This window comes from Lutjanus erythropterus, chromosome 2 (assembly GCF_056507025.1).
Source record: "Lutjanus erythropterus isolate fLutEry1 chromosome 2, fLutEry1.hap2, whole genome shotgun sequence".
Classification (NCBI taxonomy): Eukaryota; Metazoa; Chordata; class Actinopteri; order Lutjaniformes; family Lutjanidae; genus Lutjanus; species Lutjanus erythropterus.
Genome location: NC_139318.1, coordinates 33,060,551 through 33,083,519, shown reverse-complemented (window position 1 = coordinate 33,083,519; position 22,969 = coordinate 33,060,551). Strand labels below are relative to the sequence as shown.

Below are 22,969 nucleotides of genomic sequence, written 5' to 3'. Positions count from 1 at the left end.
GAAGTATACAATAAAGTACCACATGTATGTCAGGCCATGATAATAAATCTCTATAAAAAATATATTTTTTATGATATATAAATATAAAATGATTATATAATAATTTTATATTCATTTTGTCATTCTTAATTGCTGTGCCTTTTATACTGTTTTAAATGATTTCTCATCACTGTGCTATTCTTCTTCTTATTATTATTATTATTATTATTATTATTAATGTTGTTATGTTTTGTTTATAATATTTTCTATTGTATTCTATTGCACTCAAAGTCTTAGATATTACTATTTTCTATACGGATTAATATCATATAATGTAATATCATATCATTTCGTGTGGTAAATTTGGAGTCAGTATGCAACTGTTTTTTCGTATATTTATTATCTTGGCATATTTTGTCACTTACTCAGTCGCTACAGCCAATACACGCTTTGATTTATGTTACACTCAACTGCAAGACGTGTGTATAAACCGATAAACTGTCAGTTGTTGTAATTTAGTTTTTATAATGAACGAGCGGCAATACTCACGCAACGAAATAACAAACATGTTTATTCTGTGGACTCCGGAAATGGATTCGCGGTCACGTGACTCCTCTGTTTACAGGCATCCGGAGAAACATGGAGGACACCGCTGGCAGTAATCCCCAATCTGTGGGATTTACAGAGAAATTAAAGTCTTGGTTGTCTTGGTCATGGACTTACGTGTGCTTCATTTGGTTCGGCATGGTGCTGATCATGATCTACGTGCTGTGGAGTCCGCTGAAACTGCAGGAAACTCTTACCTCAGGTGAATAAATGCAGCTGCTAGCTAGCTATTGTTAGCATTCGGCTTTAGCGGGGGAGCAAGCGGGAGCTGCTGGTTTGACAGTTCGGTATCTGACTGATTCAAACACAAATAGAGGCGACTTCCTGGTTATGTTTTATGCGAGTCTTTAAAAATACATTTCCGGCTCCTGGTTATATTATTTCTTTTTAACAGCAGCGTGTATTGTTGTCAAAATTCAGTAGTTTGTTGTTGTGTTGCCAAGTGCTACTTTGGGCATCATATAATCAAAACATCTCGCCTGCTATACAAAACCCACCTCCTGTGTTTTTATGTTGACTTGCCAGCCATGTTTTTTTTATTACATGGTTACAATAGAGGACACTAACTGTCTTGCTGCAGTGTGACATTATACTGACTGTCTCCTCTTTTTCCCCTTTCAGCCTCAGTGTTTTTGAACACACTGACCCCCAAATTCTATGTAGCTCTCACTGGAACCTCCTCTCTCATCTCTGGACTCATCCTGGTAAGTTATCACAATAAGTTATTCCTCACACCAGAGAATACATGTTAAATAGTAACCTTTTGCAAAATTATATTTGCTTGCAGGTGACTTTATAGACACATTATAAATTTGTATTCAGGAAACCAGCCCGATTGCATAACCCCCACTAAGTTTCAAACTTAGATTTGGCTGACTAGCTAAAAGTTTGCTAGTGCTAACATCAAATTTATATTAATAAAGTGACAGGTTTTCCCTGTACTGTAAACCATACAAATTTATTGTCAGCATACACTGAAATTCATAAATGAAATGCATCCTTGAGCAGCTCTGTACAACAAATTGTATGCCACTTAAACATATGTTCCATATGGGACAGTTTCCACAAAAACATGTATAAACAATCAAAACAAATACACACAGTGGAAATCACATTATATCCTTTGGATTTAGATCTCCATCAGCAGCATACTGATTTGGTTGACAGGATGCACTGATGTACAAAATGTGTCTCGGTATCTCCTCCTCTTCAGTCAACATAAATTCAGCTATTGTTTTATGTTCCAAAAGTTAATTTAATTTAATTTTTCCCTATTCACTGTTATGGGTGCCTTAAAATTTTATGAGAAAAATGATTACTAAGCACTTTCTAGCAATGCATGAGGGGATACTGAAGAAGCTAAGGCCAAACATTTACAGATCAAAGGGTTTTCCCTTACAAGAGCCTACAGAAATCCTCATAGGGATGTTATGCCACTCATTTTTTCCTGAGGTTAGTCTAAGTATTTTTAAGCAACCAGGCACAGGATTAAACACGAGTGGAAGCCTAGTTTTAGAAGAGTGTCACTATTAATTGCAAGGCTGTAATGAAAAAGAGTTGCAGTACACCAAGAAACATCAGCCCTCGGTCTAGTTCAGTGGTTCCTAAATTGCAGAGTGTAAAGCTGGCAAAGGCGAATTAAATACAGAGCAGAACAAAAGTTGTATAGATCTGTTAAATTTTGGAGCAGTGAGTGAACAAACAAGTGTGATTTAATGCTGGCAAGGCTGTCTAGATTCAGGTTAGCAACTGACTTGGAGACAAGGGTGATCAGATCCCAAAGTTTGTGTGGGACAGTGTGAGACACATTACAATTGCTGAGATGTGGTCTAAAATTGCAAATAAATACAAATAAACATTTGTATTCTGCCCCTTAGCTTGTAACTACGTTTTGTTCAGTGGTTGTCCAGTGGTCCAGGGTGTTTAGCATGTGAAGGATTTAACAAATATAGACTCACATCTGCTGTGTCACTTTACGTCATATTCCCCTGTATGTGTCATTGAAAAGTAACTCTTAAATAATAAGTCTTTGTTGTAACAGCAGTTCTTTCTCTTTGTGGTAGTTTCCATCATATTCTGGCTGATCTGCATAGCATAGGCAGCAAAGATGGGGACATGTTAACCTGCATTTGACCCACATGAACACAGTTTGATTGACATCAAACAGCCCCCTGATGACAGCCTTTCCTGCTTTTTTGGCAGTCATCTCATCAAAGCCGGTTAGAAAAATTGAGCCGGTCAAAATGCAGGATGTCGTCTCAATGTGTGGGAGGCGGGACAAGGGGTAGAAATGCTGTGCAGACACTTGATCACTGTAGCAGACAGAGAAATGGAGTTCATGGTTATTACAGCCACAGAGGCTTGCTTTGTGGGGTTTATTGTAATTTGTGCTGACTTTAAGGTGCATAGGTAAAATTATTGTTTTCCAGGTTCTAGACAGAAGAGGTTGAGGAACCACTGGTGTATTGATATGATAGCAGTTGCAACTGAGTATTTGCTGTTGTATCATATGCTTTTTGTAAAGTGTGTTCTTGCCATATGTTTTCTCACCACAGATATTTGAGTGGTGGTATTTTCGTAAGTATGGGACCTCGTTCATTGAACAAGTGTCAGTGAGCCACCTACGTCCTCTGCTGGGTGGAGTGGAGAGCAGCTCCACGACTGGTCTGTTTGCATCAGTTAATGGAGAGGCAGAGCCAAGGCCCAGTGTGTCAGGTATATATGTGCATAATAGAAAACTCTACAAACAGCAAGACTACTCATAGTATCACATGTACTAATAACAACATCTTTCTTTTGGCAGAGTGTAAGGTCTGGAGGAACCCTTTGAATCTGTTCAGAGGTGCAGAATATAACAGGTTTGTAATGCTTCATAATGTCATAATTTTTATACAGATGCATACCTTCTTGAGCAGACTGTGTCTTGGGTGTTAGAAAGTTAACTCTTCACTGTGGATCATAAAACTGTTTGTACTTTACTCTGTGCTCTACAGATACACGTGGGTGACAGGGAAGGAACCGTTAACATACTATGACATGAACCTGTCTGCTCAAGACCATCAGACCTTCTTCACAGGAGACACTCCGCAGTTAAGGCCAGAAGATGCCGGTGAGTTTTACCCATATATACTGACTAAATCTCCAGTTTAGTAAAAAGTGTAGCAGACATAGATGTGATATTTCTTTGTTTTTTCAGCTGTACAGGCAAAAGACTGCTAGCATATTTGATTTGAAGAATTTTCTTAGATTCTTTGTGAATATTCAGATGTGCTTTTTTGTGCTTTTTGGATGCATCCAGTTGAATATGTCAGGACTGGAACGTGGCATCTCTAATAAGCTTGAGTTCATCATCTCATTACAGTGATGCAGAAAGCCTGGAGAGAGAGAAATCCTCAAGCCAGGATCAGAGCAGCTTACCAGGCCATAGAAATGAACCATGAGTGAGTCCTACTCTTACACAGTTACACGTCATCTCCATAAGCACTACATCTATAGAGTGCTGAAGGGATGACGTATTTTTGAAAACCAGCATGGAAGTTAGCATTGCTCTGCTTTCCTCCACAAAAAAACCCAACACGATTTTCTCATGGGATGTTTGAGATCACAACATCACATGAGAATACCAGATTACAAAATAAGATCTGTGGCAAACAAAAGTTTATGATACAAGATAATCTGAAGGAACAAACACCACTTTTCTGATTTTTGAGCTAATGTTAGGCCATAAACAAACTACACCACGGTCACATAACCTCACATCACCACCACTAAGTGACTAACGTTTGGTGTGATGATGTTTAATGTCCCTGACAACCTCCGCAGTCTTATTTAGCCACGTGTTAGCAGCCATCTTTTTTTAAGACACGTAAATGTTTAAAAACCTGACAAGTCGAGGATTTACTGACGTGTTTTATGTCTAAGAACAAATCGGAAACATCTCTTAAGCTTATTTAACCACATCCCCTATTTCAGACCTTATGTCAGGATTCTAACTCAGAAGAAAAAAGTGCTAATATGTCCAAAAAGACAAACTCCAGAAAGCCTTACTTGAGTTATGCAGGCAACCACGGGAAAAAACACTAAGGCATTCTGTCTCCTTGTGAAATTGCATTATTAATTTATTCTTCAAGCAAAGAAAAACAAACAGACCTACGTGTATCTGGGTGACCCTGGTGGAGACATAGAGTTGACTCATTCCTCCAGCAAACCATAAACATAATATACAGATAATATTTGAATAATATCTACTGTTGTAATGCAGTTAAAATGTTGCTTTAATTAAGAGCATGAATGTAATCATATCACAACCTTTTAATTAGCAATTTTGTGCTCAGATTATTGCCTTGATTACTTTAATTTTGAGGAGCATGCAGTCATTATCACTGTTCTCTTCTTGTGTATGACAGAGTAAAATATGAGGATGTGCTGTTGAAAATCTGTCCCTTCGTGTCTTACACGTGTGTGTGTGTGTTTGTGTATGCAGATGTGCTGCAGCCTATGTGCTCCTAGCAGAGGAAGAAGCCACAACTATCACAGAAGCTGAACGCCTCTTCAAAAAAGCACTAAGTATCGGTAAGAATGGATTTCAATAAACATTCCTTATATATAGGAAGATAACTAGTTAATGAGTAACTACACAGTTTTAATCCTGCTTGTGTGACATATTTTTCTGTACATCAGAAATTTTCCAACACTGCAAGATGTAGTGGGAATTTTCCATCTGCAATTCTATCTGTGTTCATGTTTTAATCTTCTACATACTGACAAGTGTTTTCTTTGTGAAATGTCTCGTATTTTCGGTTTGTTTTCCGCAGCTGGAAAAGATATCAACTTACTGGTGTACATTAAACGCAGACTGGCGATGTGTGCACGCAAACTGGGACGGATCAAAGAAGCAGTAAAAATGATGAGAGATGTGAGTTTCCATGAAAAACTTCAAAGTGCTTGCTGCTGTAGAGTGTGCGTGATTTGTCAGATGACCCATGCAGCTGCTGAGGCAACATGTTTACTGTCTGTATGTTATGTATGCGTGTTAATGTATGATATTTTATCTCTTTACAGTTAATGAAGGAGTTCCCACTGTTAGGAATGTTAAATATACACGAAAACCTCTTGGAGGCACTCCTAGAGCTTCAGGCATACGCCGATGTCCAAGCAGTCCTCGCCAAATATGACGGTATGACTGAACCTGATAAAAAATCAGCGCCACTGCCACTGAATCAGAATGTTGAGTGTATAACTTATGTCACTTGACCCAACTGTCTTCTGCCTTTGTAGATATCAGCTTGCCAAAATCAGCCACTATATGCTACACATCTGCATTGTTGAAAGCACGGGCTGTATCAGATAAGTATGTTTCCTTTTGTTTTGTATTGTTTTAAATATCTACTGAACGTTGCCACTTGACATCAGTGTATATATGGCTGCACTAACAGCAGCATGTAATGACTTTGTGAGCAGTGTGTCATATGAGGTGTTTTGTCTCAGGTTCTCTCCAGAGGCGGCGTCGAGGCGAGGGCTAAGCACAGCAGAGATGAATGCTGTGGAGGCCATACACAGAGCTGTTGAGTTCAATCCACATGTGCCAAAGGTCAGTCATTTGACTAACGAGTGTCAGATATCCTCATTTACACGTGGTATTAACATGGGATCTGTATCTGTATACGTTATCCTATTAATAACCAATCCAGTCTCTCCTTTGGGTTTAAACCTGGTATTTTTAATGCATTCTCCTTGTCCTCATTATGATCTCGAATTTGTCCTCTAGACCAAAACCTGCACATGAGTAATTTGGTTGTTGAGTTAGGAGACACTTTAGAAACTTTGTGAATTGCTGTCTACAGCAAATTCTTAATTATTTGCCTTCACTTGTAAAGTCGGCAACTACAATAGTTGAAGTTATTTTTTTCTTTCTATAACAGATGTTGTGTCAGTTTGTCCTGGTGTGTTGCATTTCTGGCATGTAGACTACTCTGTGACGCATTCATGGCTTAAAATAGATGTATAATCAGTAACTAGATCTCTCTTCCAGCCTTCTTACTTGTTTGCACTCCTAATTTCAACAACCTATATTTTGTCAGCTAAAAATCAGTATCTGTATTATGGATGCCAGCACGTTGTACAGATTGCACCTACGTAAGATCCAAATACAATATGAGCCAGACTACCTCTAGATGTGATCAGGTAGGTCAGATCATAATATGATCAGGACACATTTACAACTTGAATTAACACGTGTTGTTCCTTATCCGGATAACGTGTCCAGATCACATTTTAATACCAGATGTAAATGGGGTCACAGACCCTGATGGTTATTATGGGCCATGAAAAACTAATTGATCACTTAAGGAGGTGATGTTTTCATGGGAAATATTTGAAATCACTCCTCCCTTTTCGTCTTCACAGGTATTACTCCCATAGATTATGAAGGATTGTTATTTTTTTATAAAATGGATAGTTAACAACTCACATCTTGTTCCTGTTCCTCAACTATCCAGATTATTTTTGATTTAGGTCACTGTCTTGGCTGCATGCATCGTGATTAATGATGCAGTCTTTCTGCATCAAAGTATACAGTATTTTCATCCATACTGCAAGTGGTTTGGGTAGACTGTTTAGATTTTATCAGTCACATTTTTTTCTATATTTAGTCTATTATTTGGATGATGCAGGTCTCACATGACATGCAGAACAAACAGACAGGTAAACAATCAGTCGGTCAGTCAAAGATGAGTTATGTCAGCACTGACAGGTTGTGCAAGTTATAAACAAAGCAGTCTTCATTGAAGACGTGCTGTATACTGGCTCACCAGCAGGTGTCAGTGTGTGTCTTCATACAGTAGCTCTTCATTCCTTTTAACACACCTGTAGTGTCATATTTAGACCCTAAATCTTGGTTTGTATGTATATTTACCTATTGTTTCTCTATATCAGGGATTTTAGTGATTATTGTATTTATCATAAATCAATTCAGGACAGTTGAATGGGATGCTGTTGGATATTTGATGGACGCCCTGATGATCAACCGCTGATACAAGACAATGCAGCATTATGGTGTTATGTGTTTTTAAAGGTCGTTTAGTGTGAATTTCACATTTTGGTCCTGAGAAAAACAGTAAACATCAAACAGATTGGTCACAATTGTGCATAATAAAAGACCAGTTCTATATAGAGCTGAACCAGTAGGGATGTGGGAGTACAACTAGATCTCTCTCTGGCCTTTCACATCAGTTCCCACAGGATTAGATGTCACACATGCACACACAGAGTCATACACAACTAGCAGCAGCAGAGTTTTGTCTCAGTTTAGCCTTTGTAGTGTGGTGTTGTTTCATCTCATGCACTCCTTTCCCGAGAAGAGAATCAGTGTGTGTTTGTGTGTGTGTGTGTGTGTGTGTGTGTGTGTGTGTGTGTGTGTGTGTGTGTGTGTGTGTGTGTGTGTAGGTGGGGAATGCGTCAGCCAGCACTTTGATCCAGCCTTTGATTTTTAAAGTGAGGGCCCTCATCTTCAATGTCTTTCCAACTGCTCCCTCCCCACTGTGCCCAGAGGCAGCCGTCCTCTCTCCTCTCATCACGTACCCTCATCCTGTTTCTTATCCTCTCATGTTCCCTCATCCCCTCTCATCCCCTGTTTGAGCCAAACAGAGAGTCTGATGTTGGACACACCACTGCCAACTTTATCACAATGACTTCTGTGAGTTAAGGTGAAGAGCTAAATGACATTATGAAATTTGTAGCACACCTTTCACAGGGCAGAGGATTATTGGGAGGCTCATCTTTCAGCTTTTGACCGGTATCCATGGGGAAGGAGGGCGGTTGTTGCTTTGTGTTGTCTGACTGTCTGAATGAAGAGTGCACCTGTGGCCTTTTTAGACACAGGCTGGCCTGTTGCCCCCTAAAGTAGGATCTGAAGATTGAAAAAAGGGCTTTTGCCCGAGAGTTCCCCAGAGCCTAATTCTGTCCTTGGTGTAGATTGTAGACTCCAGTTTCCTAAATCATGTAGAAACTTGTGCATGCTGTGGCACAGTTTCTTTTTTAAGAAAGTTGTCAGCCAAAAAAAACACTATCATCATTTAACTCATTAATACATTAATTAATGACAAATTACAATTGATGATTTGAGTTCTTTCATACTGTTAAGACAAAAACATAAACGGTGACTGATGCACAAAAGCTTGAATTAACAGACTGCTAAGTTGTGTTGTTCAAATGAGCCATGCTTTCTGCCTACTGCAGCTCTACAGAGGTGAGGGAGCACTGTCAGCGAGAGAGCCGGTGAATCAGATAAATAAAACGTTATTTCCATCCCTGCGGCTAATCGCTACAATGCCTGCAGCTGAATACAGTGTCATTTGAAGTTATATCCTCACAAGAAAAAAAATAATAATAAAGCAAAATATTAATGAATAAACTCAGTATCTGTAAGGTAACTGGAGATACATCGAAGGTGACTCAATAATGAAGGTGATGTTTGTTTGTGTTGCTATAGAGAAGCCATACCAAATACCAGCGTTGCACTGACCTGCAGCAAGGAGAATAGAGCAGCCTTGGCAAATCTGAGTCTGTGCGGACTTTTCTTAATTTCTTGGCCGTCATCATTAATATACAAATTGGCTGTGGTGGCTTTAAGTTGGGAGAAATGGGCTTGTGGCAGGGACGGTGCAACTTTGGTCCCTGCACCAGCTGGATACCAGCTGGGTGTGGGAAAAGTGAAAAAAAAAAACTAAAAACTTCAGTTAAACTGCTCAGCAGATCAGACTGTAGTTGTACTGTGTAGCTTCCAGATGTGAGTGTATGTGCAAACAGGGCAGTTTTAAAATGAAGTAAAAGTTGAAAAAAAAACCCCTCAATGACCAAATTGTACAAGTGGACTAACGAAGGAACAATGTGAGGTCAAGCTTTAAGTGTGTGGGGGTGTTATCAAGTGTGCCAAGCAGATTATATATGAATATCATGCAAGGCTGCATCACATGAGCTTATTAAAACAGCTGAAAAAAAGCTATACACACACTGAACCCACATCCACATCCACATCCACAAACACACACACACTTTCATTTTTTTCATTGCTACCTTCCTCCCACATGACCCATTTCCCTTTCGTACAACGGCTCTCCATCTTGCCCCCATTTACCTCCTTCTCTCCTTTGTTCACTTCTATTTTCCTCCCCTCCTCATCTTCTTGTCCTTCTCCATTCATCCTCCTCCTCCTTCACTCTTTTCTCCATCTGTCTGTCCATTTCAATCAGCTCTCTCCACCAGCCAGTGGTTAAGAAACTGACAGTTTGCCTGATGCTTGGACAGCTGATCAAGTGTCCCTGCTATCTGAATCTGCCATGCATTTACATTTACTACCATTTTGCTCCATACGCATTCATTTTGAGGCAGTCGGGGTGACCCGATCCCATCTACCTTGCTAGTTTACTTCACTTTGGAAGGCAGTTTCTCATCTCACCCCATTCTGGTTGACATGTTCTCATCTAGATCGCCTGTCAAGGCTCAGGAAGGAGGACATTTGCTTAGTTTACCTCTGAAATTGGGTTTTTGGTTTGTAAATTGAGACAGAGCAGCAGTCCTGGGTTTGCTCTGAATTAAGATGGATGAGGTTTGATTCAGACAAGGAAACAGGAAAAGGGGGTAGTTAGGATTTTCCTCATCCCAACCCACTTTGGAATAAATGCTGCAAGTTTCCTGCCACTGTCCACTCCCTGAAAAGAGGTTGGAGTAGCTAGAAGGGGTGTTTACGAACTGTATGAAATTCTTAATCTTCGTTTGTGTTTCTAACCCCAGCACCTGTTTGTCTTTGCGTTCTTTTACTGTACTCGTGCGTGTTTGTCTGACCCTTATAGACCAACTACAAGGCTGATGTCATTGTTGCCTGTGTGTCCCATTGTGAGCGGCAAAGTGCTGCAGATTAGAATCAGAAGGCAGCTTATGAGTTATGCTCTGGGCTTATGACTGCCCAGGGATAAAAGGAGAACACATGAAACTCAATCCCTTCATCAAAGAGGCGACAGGGAGTGGAGAAGCAGACCGAAGAACGAGAATGGGAGGGGGGGGGGGGGGCTCGGTTGGTAGGCCAGCACAGAGGACTGAGGTGTCACCAGGTCTAATGCCGTGGCATGCGAGGAAGGACAGCTGAGCAGCCAGCGTCTCTAAATGGTTAATCTTAAAACACCCAGACCTACATGTGTGCCATATACTGCTCATTCTTTATCAGCAGCAGACTAATATAGAGGTAGAAATATGTGTAAAACTGCAAAATATTAGGGATGCTGGAATGCTGTGTAAAATGCAAATTAAAACAGAATGCAATGATGTGCAAATGCTTTTCTACCTATTTTCAATTTAAGCTCATCTGAGATGGACTGATGCAAAGTGGGAAAGTGCACTGTGGATTGATAATTGTTTTCAGAAATTATGGATGTTGTGACCTCTTGGCTAAAGAGGAGAGGGTCCATCCAGAGTGTTACCAGCTCTAACTGTTATGGGGGTGTGTTAGTGCCCATGGCATCATGGTTAACTGTCACATCTTTGAAGGCCCCATTAATACTAAGAGGTACATACAGGTTTTGGAGCAACATGTGCTGCCATCCAGATAGCACCTTTTTCAGAGACGTCCCTGATAATTTCAGCACGACAATGCCAAGACACATTCTGCATGTGTTACAGCAGCGTGGCTTCATATTAAAAGTGTTCACGTACTAGACTGACCTTCCTGCAGTCCAGACCTGTCTGCCGTGTGTGGATTACAACGCTCAAAATAGTACAACAGAGATCCTAGACTGTGGAGCAACTGAAGTTGTATATTAAGCAAGAACGGGAAAGAATTTCACTTACAAAACTTGAACAATTCGTTTCTTCAGTTCCCAAATGCTTGTTGAGTGTTATTAAAAGAAAAGGTGATGTATGACATTGGTAAACATGCCCCTGTCCCACTTTTTTGGAACTTGATGCAGGCAAGTTCAAAATGTGTTTATATTTTCAAAAAAACAATTAAGATATAAGACAAAAAGTGTTTGCAAATCATTGCATTCTGTTTTTTTTTTTAAATGTCTTACACAGCGTGCCAACTTTGGGTTTGGAATCAGGGTTGTGCATGCAGGTTTAACCAAAATAAGAAACTGGCTTGCTTACAGATCATCAAAATGATCAAATGTGAAGTTTAAGATTGGGCCCCATGCATGTCCTTACATGTTGTATAAAATGAACGTATGATGTTTTATCAGTTACGGCAGATGTATCACGCTCCACTACTGGGAAGTGGTAGGTTTCCTCTTGAGCTGGCTGTCTGCCTCAACACTGGTGCCGGGGGAGTAGAGGATGGCGAAAGGTTTGAGCTCTGAAGAAAGGAGACCGAAGTGGTGAGGAGGATGAAGGCAGACAGTCAGATATCTCGGCTGGAACAGAGAGAGACCTGATTTAAGTAAGTCAGACAGGATAAGTGAGAAGGGCAAACAAGCAGCTTCTGGTGGTCTCTAGCTGCCGACTCTTATAGTGACTACAGAGGATGTTAGGGTTGAAAGAGAGGAGGCTATGAGACAGGACAGTCTGATAGAATGGTTGAGTGAAGTGGAGTGTTCACACCTGTTTGATTGAGCCTTTAGCCATGAGGGTGAGAGGCTCAGTAAGTGGTGATTGAGGAACAGACAACAGAGGGGTGAGGTGAGACTCAGAGGCTGCCATACCTGGTATCAACATGTATCTTGGATGATTCGATCACAAGTGGACAGCTCTAAGTATGTGAGGTCACACCTGGTATTACAATGCATCTCCAGAGGTGTCTTGAATGACCACTTGTGATTGGATCTCACCTCCCCTCACTATATTCAAATAAACACGAGTTCTGTCAGTTGAACAACCATCACTGTCCATGTTTTCACATCACAGAGGACGAAAGGCATTAACGACGGAGTCAGAGCCCGTACCAGCGCACCACTGAGCATCTCTCGTGCCTGCTCTTCTCAGAATGTCACACCATGCTTTTTTCCCCCCCAAGAATAGAAACAACTTAATGTTGTTTCAGCATTCAATGCTGACCTTACGAGAAGGCGCAAATTATTAAGAATTTGGTGTAGCCTTTCCACTTCCCCTGTTTGCAAATGAACATGTTTGCGAAATGGGTTGTTTCTAAGTGGTCCAACAGTAGCAGCCATCTCGCTGGGACACTTGTTAATGCAAAAATGTTACCGCGTAAAAATTGCAGAAATTACAAGAAGGTCCAAATAATTAAATGTTTTTATAGACAATGTTCCACAAAGTAAAAAAAAAATTCTCCTCACATGACACAAAATTTGCATTACAGTGAACCAAATGATGTAGTTAAATGTAAGTTGAGTAGGTGATCCTTTAATGTGACTTGCGATACGTTCACGTACACACCGCTAAAACTATATGGTCCTTATCCGGTCACTCCTGTACTTACAGGCTGTCCACTTGTGATTGGACCACTCAGTATGCATATTAATACCAGATGTAAACAGCATCTAAGAGTCTGCAGCCATTCTAGTGACTCTGTGAGGTTGACAGTGACAATACTAACATGCTGATGCTAAGCAGATATAATGTTTACCATGTTCACCATCTCATTTTACCTTGTTTAGCCTGCCAACAGTTTCTAATTATCACTAAACACAAAGTACAGCTGAGGCTGATGGTTTGATAGTTTTGCTGGTAAATGTTAATATCAACATGGCAGATTGGTCATACTGTAAAGTTAACATGCTGACAATTACAAGATTTAATGTTCACCATGTTTAATATCTTAGCGAGCCACGAAGCTGCAATTAGGTTCACCTGAGACTGATGGGAATGTCATTAGTTTTGCATGTTGTTTGACCAGATGTTAGAGGAAAAGTCAGATCATGGATGTCTGTGCCAGATTTCATGACAATCCATCCAAATGGTTGTTGAGATATTTCAGTCGGGACTAAAGTGGTTGACTGACTGGATGACCAACCAGTGTCACGTCCTGGGACACGGGCTCAGATCTTGTGAGATAAAAAAAAAACAGGGATGAGCCAGGGTGAAGAGCCTGGGCAGGCCGTGATCATGAGGGGGTCAGCGTGGAGAAAGAGGGTGAAACAGGGGGAGATGGGTGAAGCAGCAGCATGGTCTGGCTGGTTAGATGGATGGATGGATGGATGGATGGATGGATGGATGGATGGATGGATGGATGGATGGATGGATGGATGGCTGAGCCTGTGACCATGGAGGGGATTAGACAGGATTAGCTGCGGGGTAACCTTCCCAAAGTGTCAGTCTGAGATCCAGAGCGCTGTGAAGCTGGCCGCCTGGGAATCCAGCCCAGGGGGCCCCAGCCCCGCACATGGGTTTTGTTTAACACAGACCCCTGCCACACTGGGCACCACAGACATAAAATACATAGAGTGTCAGGTTCATCAATGTTAGTATATACCTATCAATGACTTGTGCATGGACAGAGCCAGACCTTAATTAAAAATATATACTGCAGAAAAGCAGTACACCATATACTCATATTGTTATTCATGGATTCGTGTTTCCTGTTTTTTTGAGAAAGCATACCTTTTCTATAGGTTGTAACTCTGCGATGTGAGCCTTTATCAGCACAGTGAACCGACTGACTCGCTGGGACAAACTTACACAGTAGGGAAAGAGAGGAGGGGCGAGTGGGGGATGTTACACATTCATGGAATGAATGTACTGTACTGTAACAATAACACGCGCTCGGAAAGCTTTGGAAAGCGTTTCCCTCCCACCTTGAACAATTGCAAAATACAGCTGTCAACAAATACCTCACATGAAGAAAATATGTATTCAGTCTGCAGGGAGTTGGCCTGAGGGAATTGCACAATCAAATAGAATAAGTGAAGTGCTGACTGAGAAACAAGTAGAAGATGTGAATGAAACCATTAAAGCTGCGTAATTAGATTTTTAAACACAAGGGGGCAGGTTTTCTTAAACAAAGGCTAATTGGCGCCTCTTTCTCACCACCTGCTGAGCTTAAGAATGTAAATATTCACTGGTATTTTATTTGTGGTTTAGTTGAGAAAAGAACTGAGCTTCTTTTGCATGCTGTTTTTTTTTTAAACAATGATTTTGCATTGCAATGCAATAAAAGCCTACAGGGAGACAGAGTGGCAGAGAGAGAGTAACGATGGATGTTGCAATAAAAAGGTATTCATGTAAGCCCACCAGTGTCTGGGCCAGCCAAGTTGTTCACATTTTTTTACCAACAATTTTACATCTGCTCAGTGCCATTTTTCTGGAAATGTAGCATACATTTGGCCCTGCATGAGACTGTTTTCTTAATCGTGCTCCTGCCTGCCCCACTGGATTTCTGACCATTACCGCCCGCTCCTGCAATTTGTGTGTTCCAGACCACCAGCTGCTGCCTGCAGCAAAGTTTCAACTGCCTGCTCCAGTGAGATTTGCATTGGCCTCCATATAATCCCAGTCCTTATGCAGTCCTCTAATGTATACCTGTTGGTATAAGTAAAGTAAAGTAGCATTTTGAAAAAAGTCTCCTGATTGTGTAACAGGTGCATTGGAGAAAGGTGCCACTGAAAAATAATGAGAGGAACTGTTTCGCTTATGCACTCCAATAAAATAATTCAGCAGTAGCGAGACAGTGTGTGGGATTTCTTCTGATTGGTAATAACACAGCAAAGATATACTCTCCTCCACTGCATTTAAACAGAACACTTTTGATTTTTTCCAGATACTTTGGCCAAAAGCTTCTCCTGTGTGGTCATTTTAAGTCACCATACCCAGTGTGTGTATTCATGAACGTCAATAAATGTGCTGGGGTTTCACAGTCATGTCAGAGAACTTCTTGTTTTTTCTTAATAAACCAGCGCTTGTTTGAAAACAGTGTGATCATCAGTGTTGGGGAACATTACTTTTAAAGGTAAGAAGACTACTGCCAGTGAAATATAGCCTGTGTTACAGTGTTACCAACTGGGAGAAGTACATCGTTTGAGCATTTTTGCTTCTAGCTTCTCCAAAAACATGCCAACATAACAACTACAAAAGTGCATCCTTTCCAAATCACATTGATTCACACTGTCAATTTTCTCTGTAGTTTATTTTTTATAGCGTGGAAGAAATTTTTCAAAAAGTGTGAGTATTGATTCAAAGTCTCTAAGTTTTGAAGTTTTGATCACTGGGAATTTCTTATACATCCATCTCAAGACTCAACTTAAGATGCTCACTGATTTCATACATAGTAAAACAACAGAGTACTTGAATTGCAAAACTAGCAAGTTATATTGCATGTTTCAACAAAGAAAAAGTCATTTTAGTGCTAGAGCAGTCCCACAAGATTTGTGTTGTGGGTGGTCCCAGACAGTCCTCTAGTGTGACCGCCTGACTATGGTTATAGTATGTATATGGCAGGATTAATAAGAGCCACTGGGACTCAACCATATACACAAAAAATTACATTAACAACAAAATGGAGAGCAAGCAGATTGCGCACAAATATACAGACTTTGTAACACTCCAAAGTGCATATACGCTCGACACTTCTGCTTTTCTTTGCCACGTTCAGGAGTTAAAACTCAACAAGTCATTGCAGTGTATACTCACCAGAGGCGTTGTGTTTCTTCCTCTTCCTGGCTGCAGTACTTATTGGAGATGAAGAGCTTGATCCTTCCTCCAGAGCACATCTTGAAGAGGGGTGACAGCGAGGCAGTGGCATATGCTTTCTTCCACCTGCAGCACTGGAAGAGGGCAGAAGGAGCCTTAAACCTACTACACTGCACCTGGGAGGGCAGTATGTACCACTGTTTCTTCTTCTTTTTTTGTTTTATTTAACTCAAATGATTTCTATCATTGAAATTAAATTGGTTCTGTCGAAAGTGAATCCACCTCATCTTATGTATGCTCAGAAATCACAGTTATACAGTGTTTTACTCAAGCCAAAGCATCTTCCTTTTATTCTGCTCTTCATTTTTTAAAATGTGTGTCATAGGTCTGGTTTGCACAGCACACCCACAAATACTCCACTTATGATTATACAGGGGTGAGATCATCGCTCACATGAAGCACAGGAAAGATTGTTATCATGATATTTTATTCGAATGTTAGTATCTTGTCACTCTGTTTAATAGTCGGCTACTTAAATGATTTACTGAAATTCGTGTCAGCTGTTTTAAACAGCCTCTTCGAGCCATAGTTTAAAATACCACTGATGTTGTTTAAAATATGTTCTTCTCATTGGACTGTTAAGTCATACTTGTGTGTGTTATTCATCTCAATTCAATTTCCTATTTGCGTCTTTGTTTGTCTCTACAGCCTTCCGGATAATTCCCTACCCACTGGAGAAGGGTCACCTGTTTTACCCCTACCCAGGATGCACAGAAACAGCAGACAGGGAACTACTGCCCTGTAAGTACAATAGCTAAAGCCTACGTGTAGCACATGAATTTACCCATTTGCTCCCATGTTTTGTTCTTGTTTATCTGCACTGGTTTATGGCTTGCTCTCTCTCTCTCTTTCTGACTGTTGCTGCAGCTTTTCACGAGGTGTCTGTGTACCCAAAGAAAGAGCTTCCCTTCTTCATCCTCTTCACAGCAGGCCTTTGCTCTTTCACTGCCATGCTGGCCATGCTCACACATCAGTTCCCTGAGCTCATGGGTGTCTTTGCCAAAGCAGTAAGTACTTTAACTACACACCTCAACTTCATCTCAAAGGTTTCTTTTTTTCAGAATTACAGATGCTGATTGTGATTCTTTTAATCATTACACAAGTTTAGATCAGAATTACTAATTATGCTTCAGTTGTTGATCGTTATTGGCCGATATTCATTCTAAGTAGTTTGATTGTTGGTTTCTATCAAGGCTGATAATGATGAAATGATGACGAAATGACAGGGTCTGAAATTGACCACCTCCAAGTGTCAAATGTTGGTGGATTTTCAGTTTGGCGAGTAAATCTGTCTGCCACACGCAGAGGTAAATGTTTGTACCAAAATAATCATGTGATAAAAGCCTATGCTGAGAGTCTGGACTGTGTTTTGGTTTCATTTACATGTCTGTGTCAGAGTAACACACACACACAAACAACAAAAATAACAAAAATTATTGTTATTGTCATTATATAATGTTGTTAAGAATAGTTAAATAAATTGATAAATAATACCACACAACAAATAAAAGGCTTCAAATAGACCCAGTGATCGGTGAACAGTATCAGCTGATACTCTTTCCAGTGATCGTGATTGGCCTCAGAAATCCTGATTGTGGCACCCTTAAAGGTCCAGTGTGTAAGATTTATGGCTTTATTCCACCAGACACAGCTGCGTCACGCTACGGGTGCAGTACGTCCACCGGAGCTGATCGCAGCCGTTCTACACAATGCTTGTGATTCCACCAGCAGCGTCTCCACCGTGCCACAAATACACACAAGTCTATTTTCAACAGGTGCTTTGTAAATCTGCCCAGAGCAGGTTGAGCAGGCAGGAAGTCAGACACAGAAACAATATAGAAAATCCTGTCAATTTTCAAAATAAAATCACCCTGTGCAGACTTGTGATCATAAAAATAGAAGAAAAATAAACTATTAACTATGTAACCTACTTATGGTAGTAGCACAACAATCAAGGAAAGACGACTGAAACAACAAAATCTGAGAAATTAAACATAATCAGGCAGGAAAAACACTCACACGTGTGAAACGCTGCTGGTGGGTCGGGGGGGGGGGGGGAATCTGCAAGCTCACCACTAGATGACACAAAATCCTACACGCTGGTCCTTTAAGAATTATGTATAAGTTTGGTAAGCGGTTACATCTTCGGTTAATGCCTGATCTTTCTATCTTTTTTTCCTGTCTGTTTTAAATGCATGTTGTTTGTGAGATGAACCTTTTAACCCCTCGCGATAATCGCTGCCTTCCATCACTGTCAGTAACACTGGAGGCTCATGGGAGTCGTAGGCCTGAAAAGTCTGCGTTTCCCGCCAAAACAAGCTGTAATCCAACTTAAGCTATCAGTGATTGCATCTGAATAATGTATGATTATCACCATAGTAAACTTATTTAGATTTAGAAACTTAAAATGCGCGCATGACTTCCTGTTACTGTTTGTTTATTCTAGAAGTGTCATGTTATCTGTTTTAGCCAGTTTGGCAAACTCTTTCCTTTGGCTAATCCTTTGTTTATGGTCACCATGTTTATTACATAGACTCATAGCCTCATAGCAAAAACAAGGCCACAGAGAACACGTAGTGCTCTTCCTTTTGTTATGGGAAAGATTGAGAGCAGATAGGATTTTTACAGCAGCCCTGGCGAGCCTGGTTTGTGTAATGTTCAGATGGAAAACCATTGAGGGAGGAACACAGAGGACCTCACTGCTGTCTGAGGGAAAACAGATTTTTCTGAATCTGCTGCTCTTGAACAGAAGATCCAAGCAAGGAAAGACAGTGGTGGTGGTGGTGGCAGTCTGCCTTTCCTTTTATTTATGGATAGCAGACATGTATAGCATAGTAGTTGAATATGTTTCATATATTAAATGGGATTAGAGGAGTACTTGATTTGCACTTGTCTGGCCCAGCTGATACGTCCACTTATGAGACCATTAAAGTGTCAAATGTATCAAGCACACCTCAAGTAGTTTCAGAGAGAGAAACCATATCGTAATATTTTAGAGGACATTTCACTGTTACCACCTTACTTAAATCACTGACATGTGCATTTTATATGCTCTTGTTATACACATACCTAATATACTGCACATGCTAGATCTTAACTTAGATCTAAGAATATGTATATATGCAGTACTGGTATTCATAAAAACAAGAGGCTGAATTCCTTCTAGGTTCCATGTATGACGAGTATTTGATAGATTTGTTAGAAAATTACAAAAGTGTTATCGCTTATATTTTAGAACTGACAGCAGAAAATAAAAATGGCAAAATATGCTGCTAAAAATTGTTTAGTTTACTTGACTTATAATCTAACAATGTCAGAAAAATCTCATACAATTTTACCTAAAAATTAGCATGTGTATGCTAATTTTTTAAGCATTTGTATACCCACTAAAAATAGCCGATTGATCCTTTCCCTATTGCCAGTAGAGGAGTTTGCCTTTATGATTTCTTTTTTTCCTGATGTGTGTTGAAAAGTCGAGACTCAACTGTCTGTGCAGGACAGCAGAGAGGAATGCATTTTTAAAAGTCTCTGTGTTCAGCTCAGTACTTTTGTAGCTTCTGCCTGAATTTCTGTGGTTTGAACTTTAGTTTCTCCCTTGCGTCGCTGTTTGTATTTTTAGATACCTGCTTTGTTTTACTGTTTCATGTTTTCCCTTTAGTAGATAGGATTTGTGTTATTTCTGATGAAAACTCAAAATTTGTGATTTTGCTGCTTCATAATAAAAGCTATTAGATAATAAACTAACACGGTACTTTTATTTTGAAGAATACACAGGAATTAAAATGTTTATCCACTGTTCAGACACTAAAGATGAGCGCTTCATCAGTAAATTTACGCCTTCAAGTGGGCGCAAACTCTGCTGCTCTGAGCTGATGCACTGAGTCAAACTGACTCAAACCAAACAGCACATGTGCACGAAAAAGGAGCAAAAGAACCGCAGTAGTTTTCGATGAAGGTGTCAAGCCTTCATTGCCTTCATTGAAAAGGGGTGAAAATGAGCATCTCCATCTGAGTGTCTTGTTTACATCACTGCTGACTGGAGCTGGAGCTGATAAATAAACTGCAGAGTCATTTGACCTGCGACTGAATGCTGATTGTACTCTTCAACACTGCCGACAGAAGCCAGATGTTAATTGGTGTTGGTGGATTTTTTTGTCCAGTGTAAAAGGGACTTGAGAGACTGAAATAGAAACAGAAAGAATGAACATGATTAATTTGATGTGTAAAAGTTTGTTGACATGTAAATCATGGATAATATAAAGTTTATCCCCAAATCGGATAAGTATATTGAACTGTCAGCTCTGTTTCTACAAACAACATTTAAAAAATGATAATGCTGCTTTGGCTTCCTCTTCCCTGTACTCGAGGAAGTTTCTGGTATAAATATGTTCCGCTCTGAACTGTGGATGCGAGTCAAGCTTTGCATCTAAATGCATCCCATAACCTGAAGAAAACCCTGCCTCCCAGTGTTTAATCAGTAAAACTGAGGAAGATCAGTGCTCCAAATGTCACATCTGTCTTGTTTCCAGAAATTTTAAGGTTTATGGTGGATTGAAGTATTTGTTTCATTTTAACCTCTTGTGCTCTTTAGCCATCTGGGATTTTGTGTAGGGGTCCACAGATTATTGGATCAAATTCAGTGTTGTTATTATCAAAATCTGTGTTTTCCTTAAAAATCTCTTTTGAGTCTCTTTGTCTGTAGTCATTGTCATAGTCATTGATTACTAATAATCTGTATTAGCTCTGGCCCTGAAAAAAAACATATTGGTTGTAGGTTTGGTTGACGTCCACAGTGAAACATCACGATGGACGATGTTATCCTTACCGGCTCTAAAACGGTCTTCGTCTCTGTACCACAATGTACAATGTGTTTAGAAAGAAACTAATAAACAGGACATGGAGATGAAGTGCAGTGAACAACAGCAACAGCCTCTTTTTATTTTCTTTCCCATATGTCAAAAACAGAATTTATGGCAGCTCTGAGGGAACACACTACCTCAAATACAGAAGGTTTTTAAATCACAATGTTATGATGGTACATGACTCGGTGGCTAATGGCTGTCAGCCGTAAAGATGGACGATGGCATCATCCATGGCTCAACCCTAATCAGCTGACCCGTAATTTCGTGATTTCTCTTGATTTTTCTTGATCGAGAGTAATAGAAATGTTTTTTTTTTTCTTTTGAATCATAAGTTTAGTCGATGAGGAAATATTTTACCCCAGAATATTTGTTTCATAATATTGTTTTAGTGAAATTGCGGGCTTTGTAAGTGTTTTGCTTAACCGTTATCTAAGAATGGGTGGTTTTACTGACTGAGGACTCATTCTGCTTTCTCTTCTTTTCAGTTCTTCAGCACACTCTTTGCACCCCTGGGTTTCTTCGCAGACAAGATGGAAAGCTTCATGCCGTCCAGTTTTTGGCACCAGCTGACTCGAATCTGACCCCAACTCACACACACACACACACACACACACAGACACAGACAAAGACACACACACACACACACATACACACCAGTACCACTCCAAACCCTCAGACAAAAAGTGTTTGCTCTCCTGTCTTCAGCATTACTGTCCACTTGCTGCATTGTTACTGATTATGTTAGCTGAGGTTGTATCAACACGGCGATACCACTCTTAAGATGCTCTCCCACACTGCTCCAGCAGCCAAGACCACAGTTAGTGAATACCATTCACAGTGATTTCACAGGGGCATGCATTTGTCAGTATGTTAGCACCGGGTAAATTTAAGTTTTTAAGTATCCCACAAAGCCTGGCTGCAGATTGTTTAAGTGCAGATCAAGCCAGGAACTTCTGTGTTCCTTCACAACAGTGAATTAAATCAAGAAAAATGCTAAAGCTAAATGTTTTAAATGCTCCTCTATAGATAAGAAAATGTTTACTGATGTGATTCCTATTCTTCTCTTTTCCCTCCTCAGTTATTTATGTGTATGAAAAAGATCCCGTCTTGTAGTTTGAATGGGATCCTACGTGTCCGATCTCAGCCCTCAGTGGCCCGCAGACGTCCCGTGGGGCAGATTTAAAAGTCTGTAAGGCCTCCTAAAAACAGAGCTGTGATTTACAGCCTCCAAGTGCCTGCAGTGTATACAACGCCTCTGCGGTTCAACAGTTGTTACCATGGCATGACACCTCAGCACTATATCACTGGGGCAACCGCCGCCCCCGCAACATCGAGATGTAAATGGGATCATCACCGGTCACAGTTAGGCCTCTCGTGGCATAACTCATTTGTGCTGATTGCACTACAGAATGTTATAAGTCAGCGTGGCAGCCAACTTCTTTCATCGCCAAACAAAAATGAAAGAGGAGCACATTGCAGAAGTCATACTGAGAGTGAGCTGGCACAGGCAACGTAAGTACGGCTGTAATACACAGGGTTACGGTAGTTTTAAATAGACCATTAAGAGTTCTTAAGAGGAGCAGTGTTAACCATCAGAGAAACAACTGGGGAAAAAAAATTAACAGACATGCACAGATGTATTGTACAAAGCCTTTACCTCTGCCTTTGACTGTCTGTTATTTTGCCAGAAATGGTACATGTGTTGATTCTACTGACACTTGTTTGGTTCTGACATTTCTGTCCTCTGTGAAAGCTCATTTCTGTTTTATCAAACTAAAATGAGCTGAGATGCCAGTATTACCTTGTTTTAAAGTATGATGTAAAAGTTGGCTCATAATGTAATAATCTGTCAGAAACAAATGTGCCTGGTTCAAAATTGTAATAAAGCCTGC

At 40.3% G+C, this 22,969-nt stretch overlaps 1 protein-coding gene across 2 annotated transcripts; it reads left to right on the top strand.

The window, feature by feature from the left end:
* Positions 1–590: 590 nt before the first annotated feature.
* On the top strand, positions 591–22,508 carry LOC146331980 (suppressor of tumorigenicity 7 protein-like). Of its 2 annotated transcripts, XM_084737669.1 has the most exons (15): positions 591–787; positions 1,207–1,289; positions 3,141–3,300; positions 3,389–3,443; positions 3,579–3,694; positions 3,947–4,025; positions 5,069–5,157; positions 5,400–5,500; positions 5,647–5,761; positions 5,863–5,935; positions 6,073–6,175; positions 16,192–16,342; positions 16,864–16,956; positions 17,083–17,222; positions 21,563–22,508. In XM_084737669.1, exons 1-15 carry the CDS (start codon positions 619–621, stop codon positions 21,656–21,658), a joined length of 1,623 nt encoding a protein of 540 aa, XP_084593795.1. In that variant the 5' UTR covers positions 591–618; the 3' UTR covers positions 21,659–22,508. The 2 variants fall into 2 exon arrangements, with proteins under 2 accessions (XP_084593795.1, XP_084593801.1); XM_084737675.1 differs by lacking the exons at positions 16,192–16,342; positions 16,864–16,956; positions 17,083–17,222; positions 21,563–22,508 and adding an exon at positions 8,029–8,536.
* The last annotated feature ends 461 nt before the right edge of the window (positions 22,509–22,969 follow it).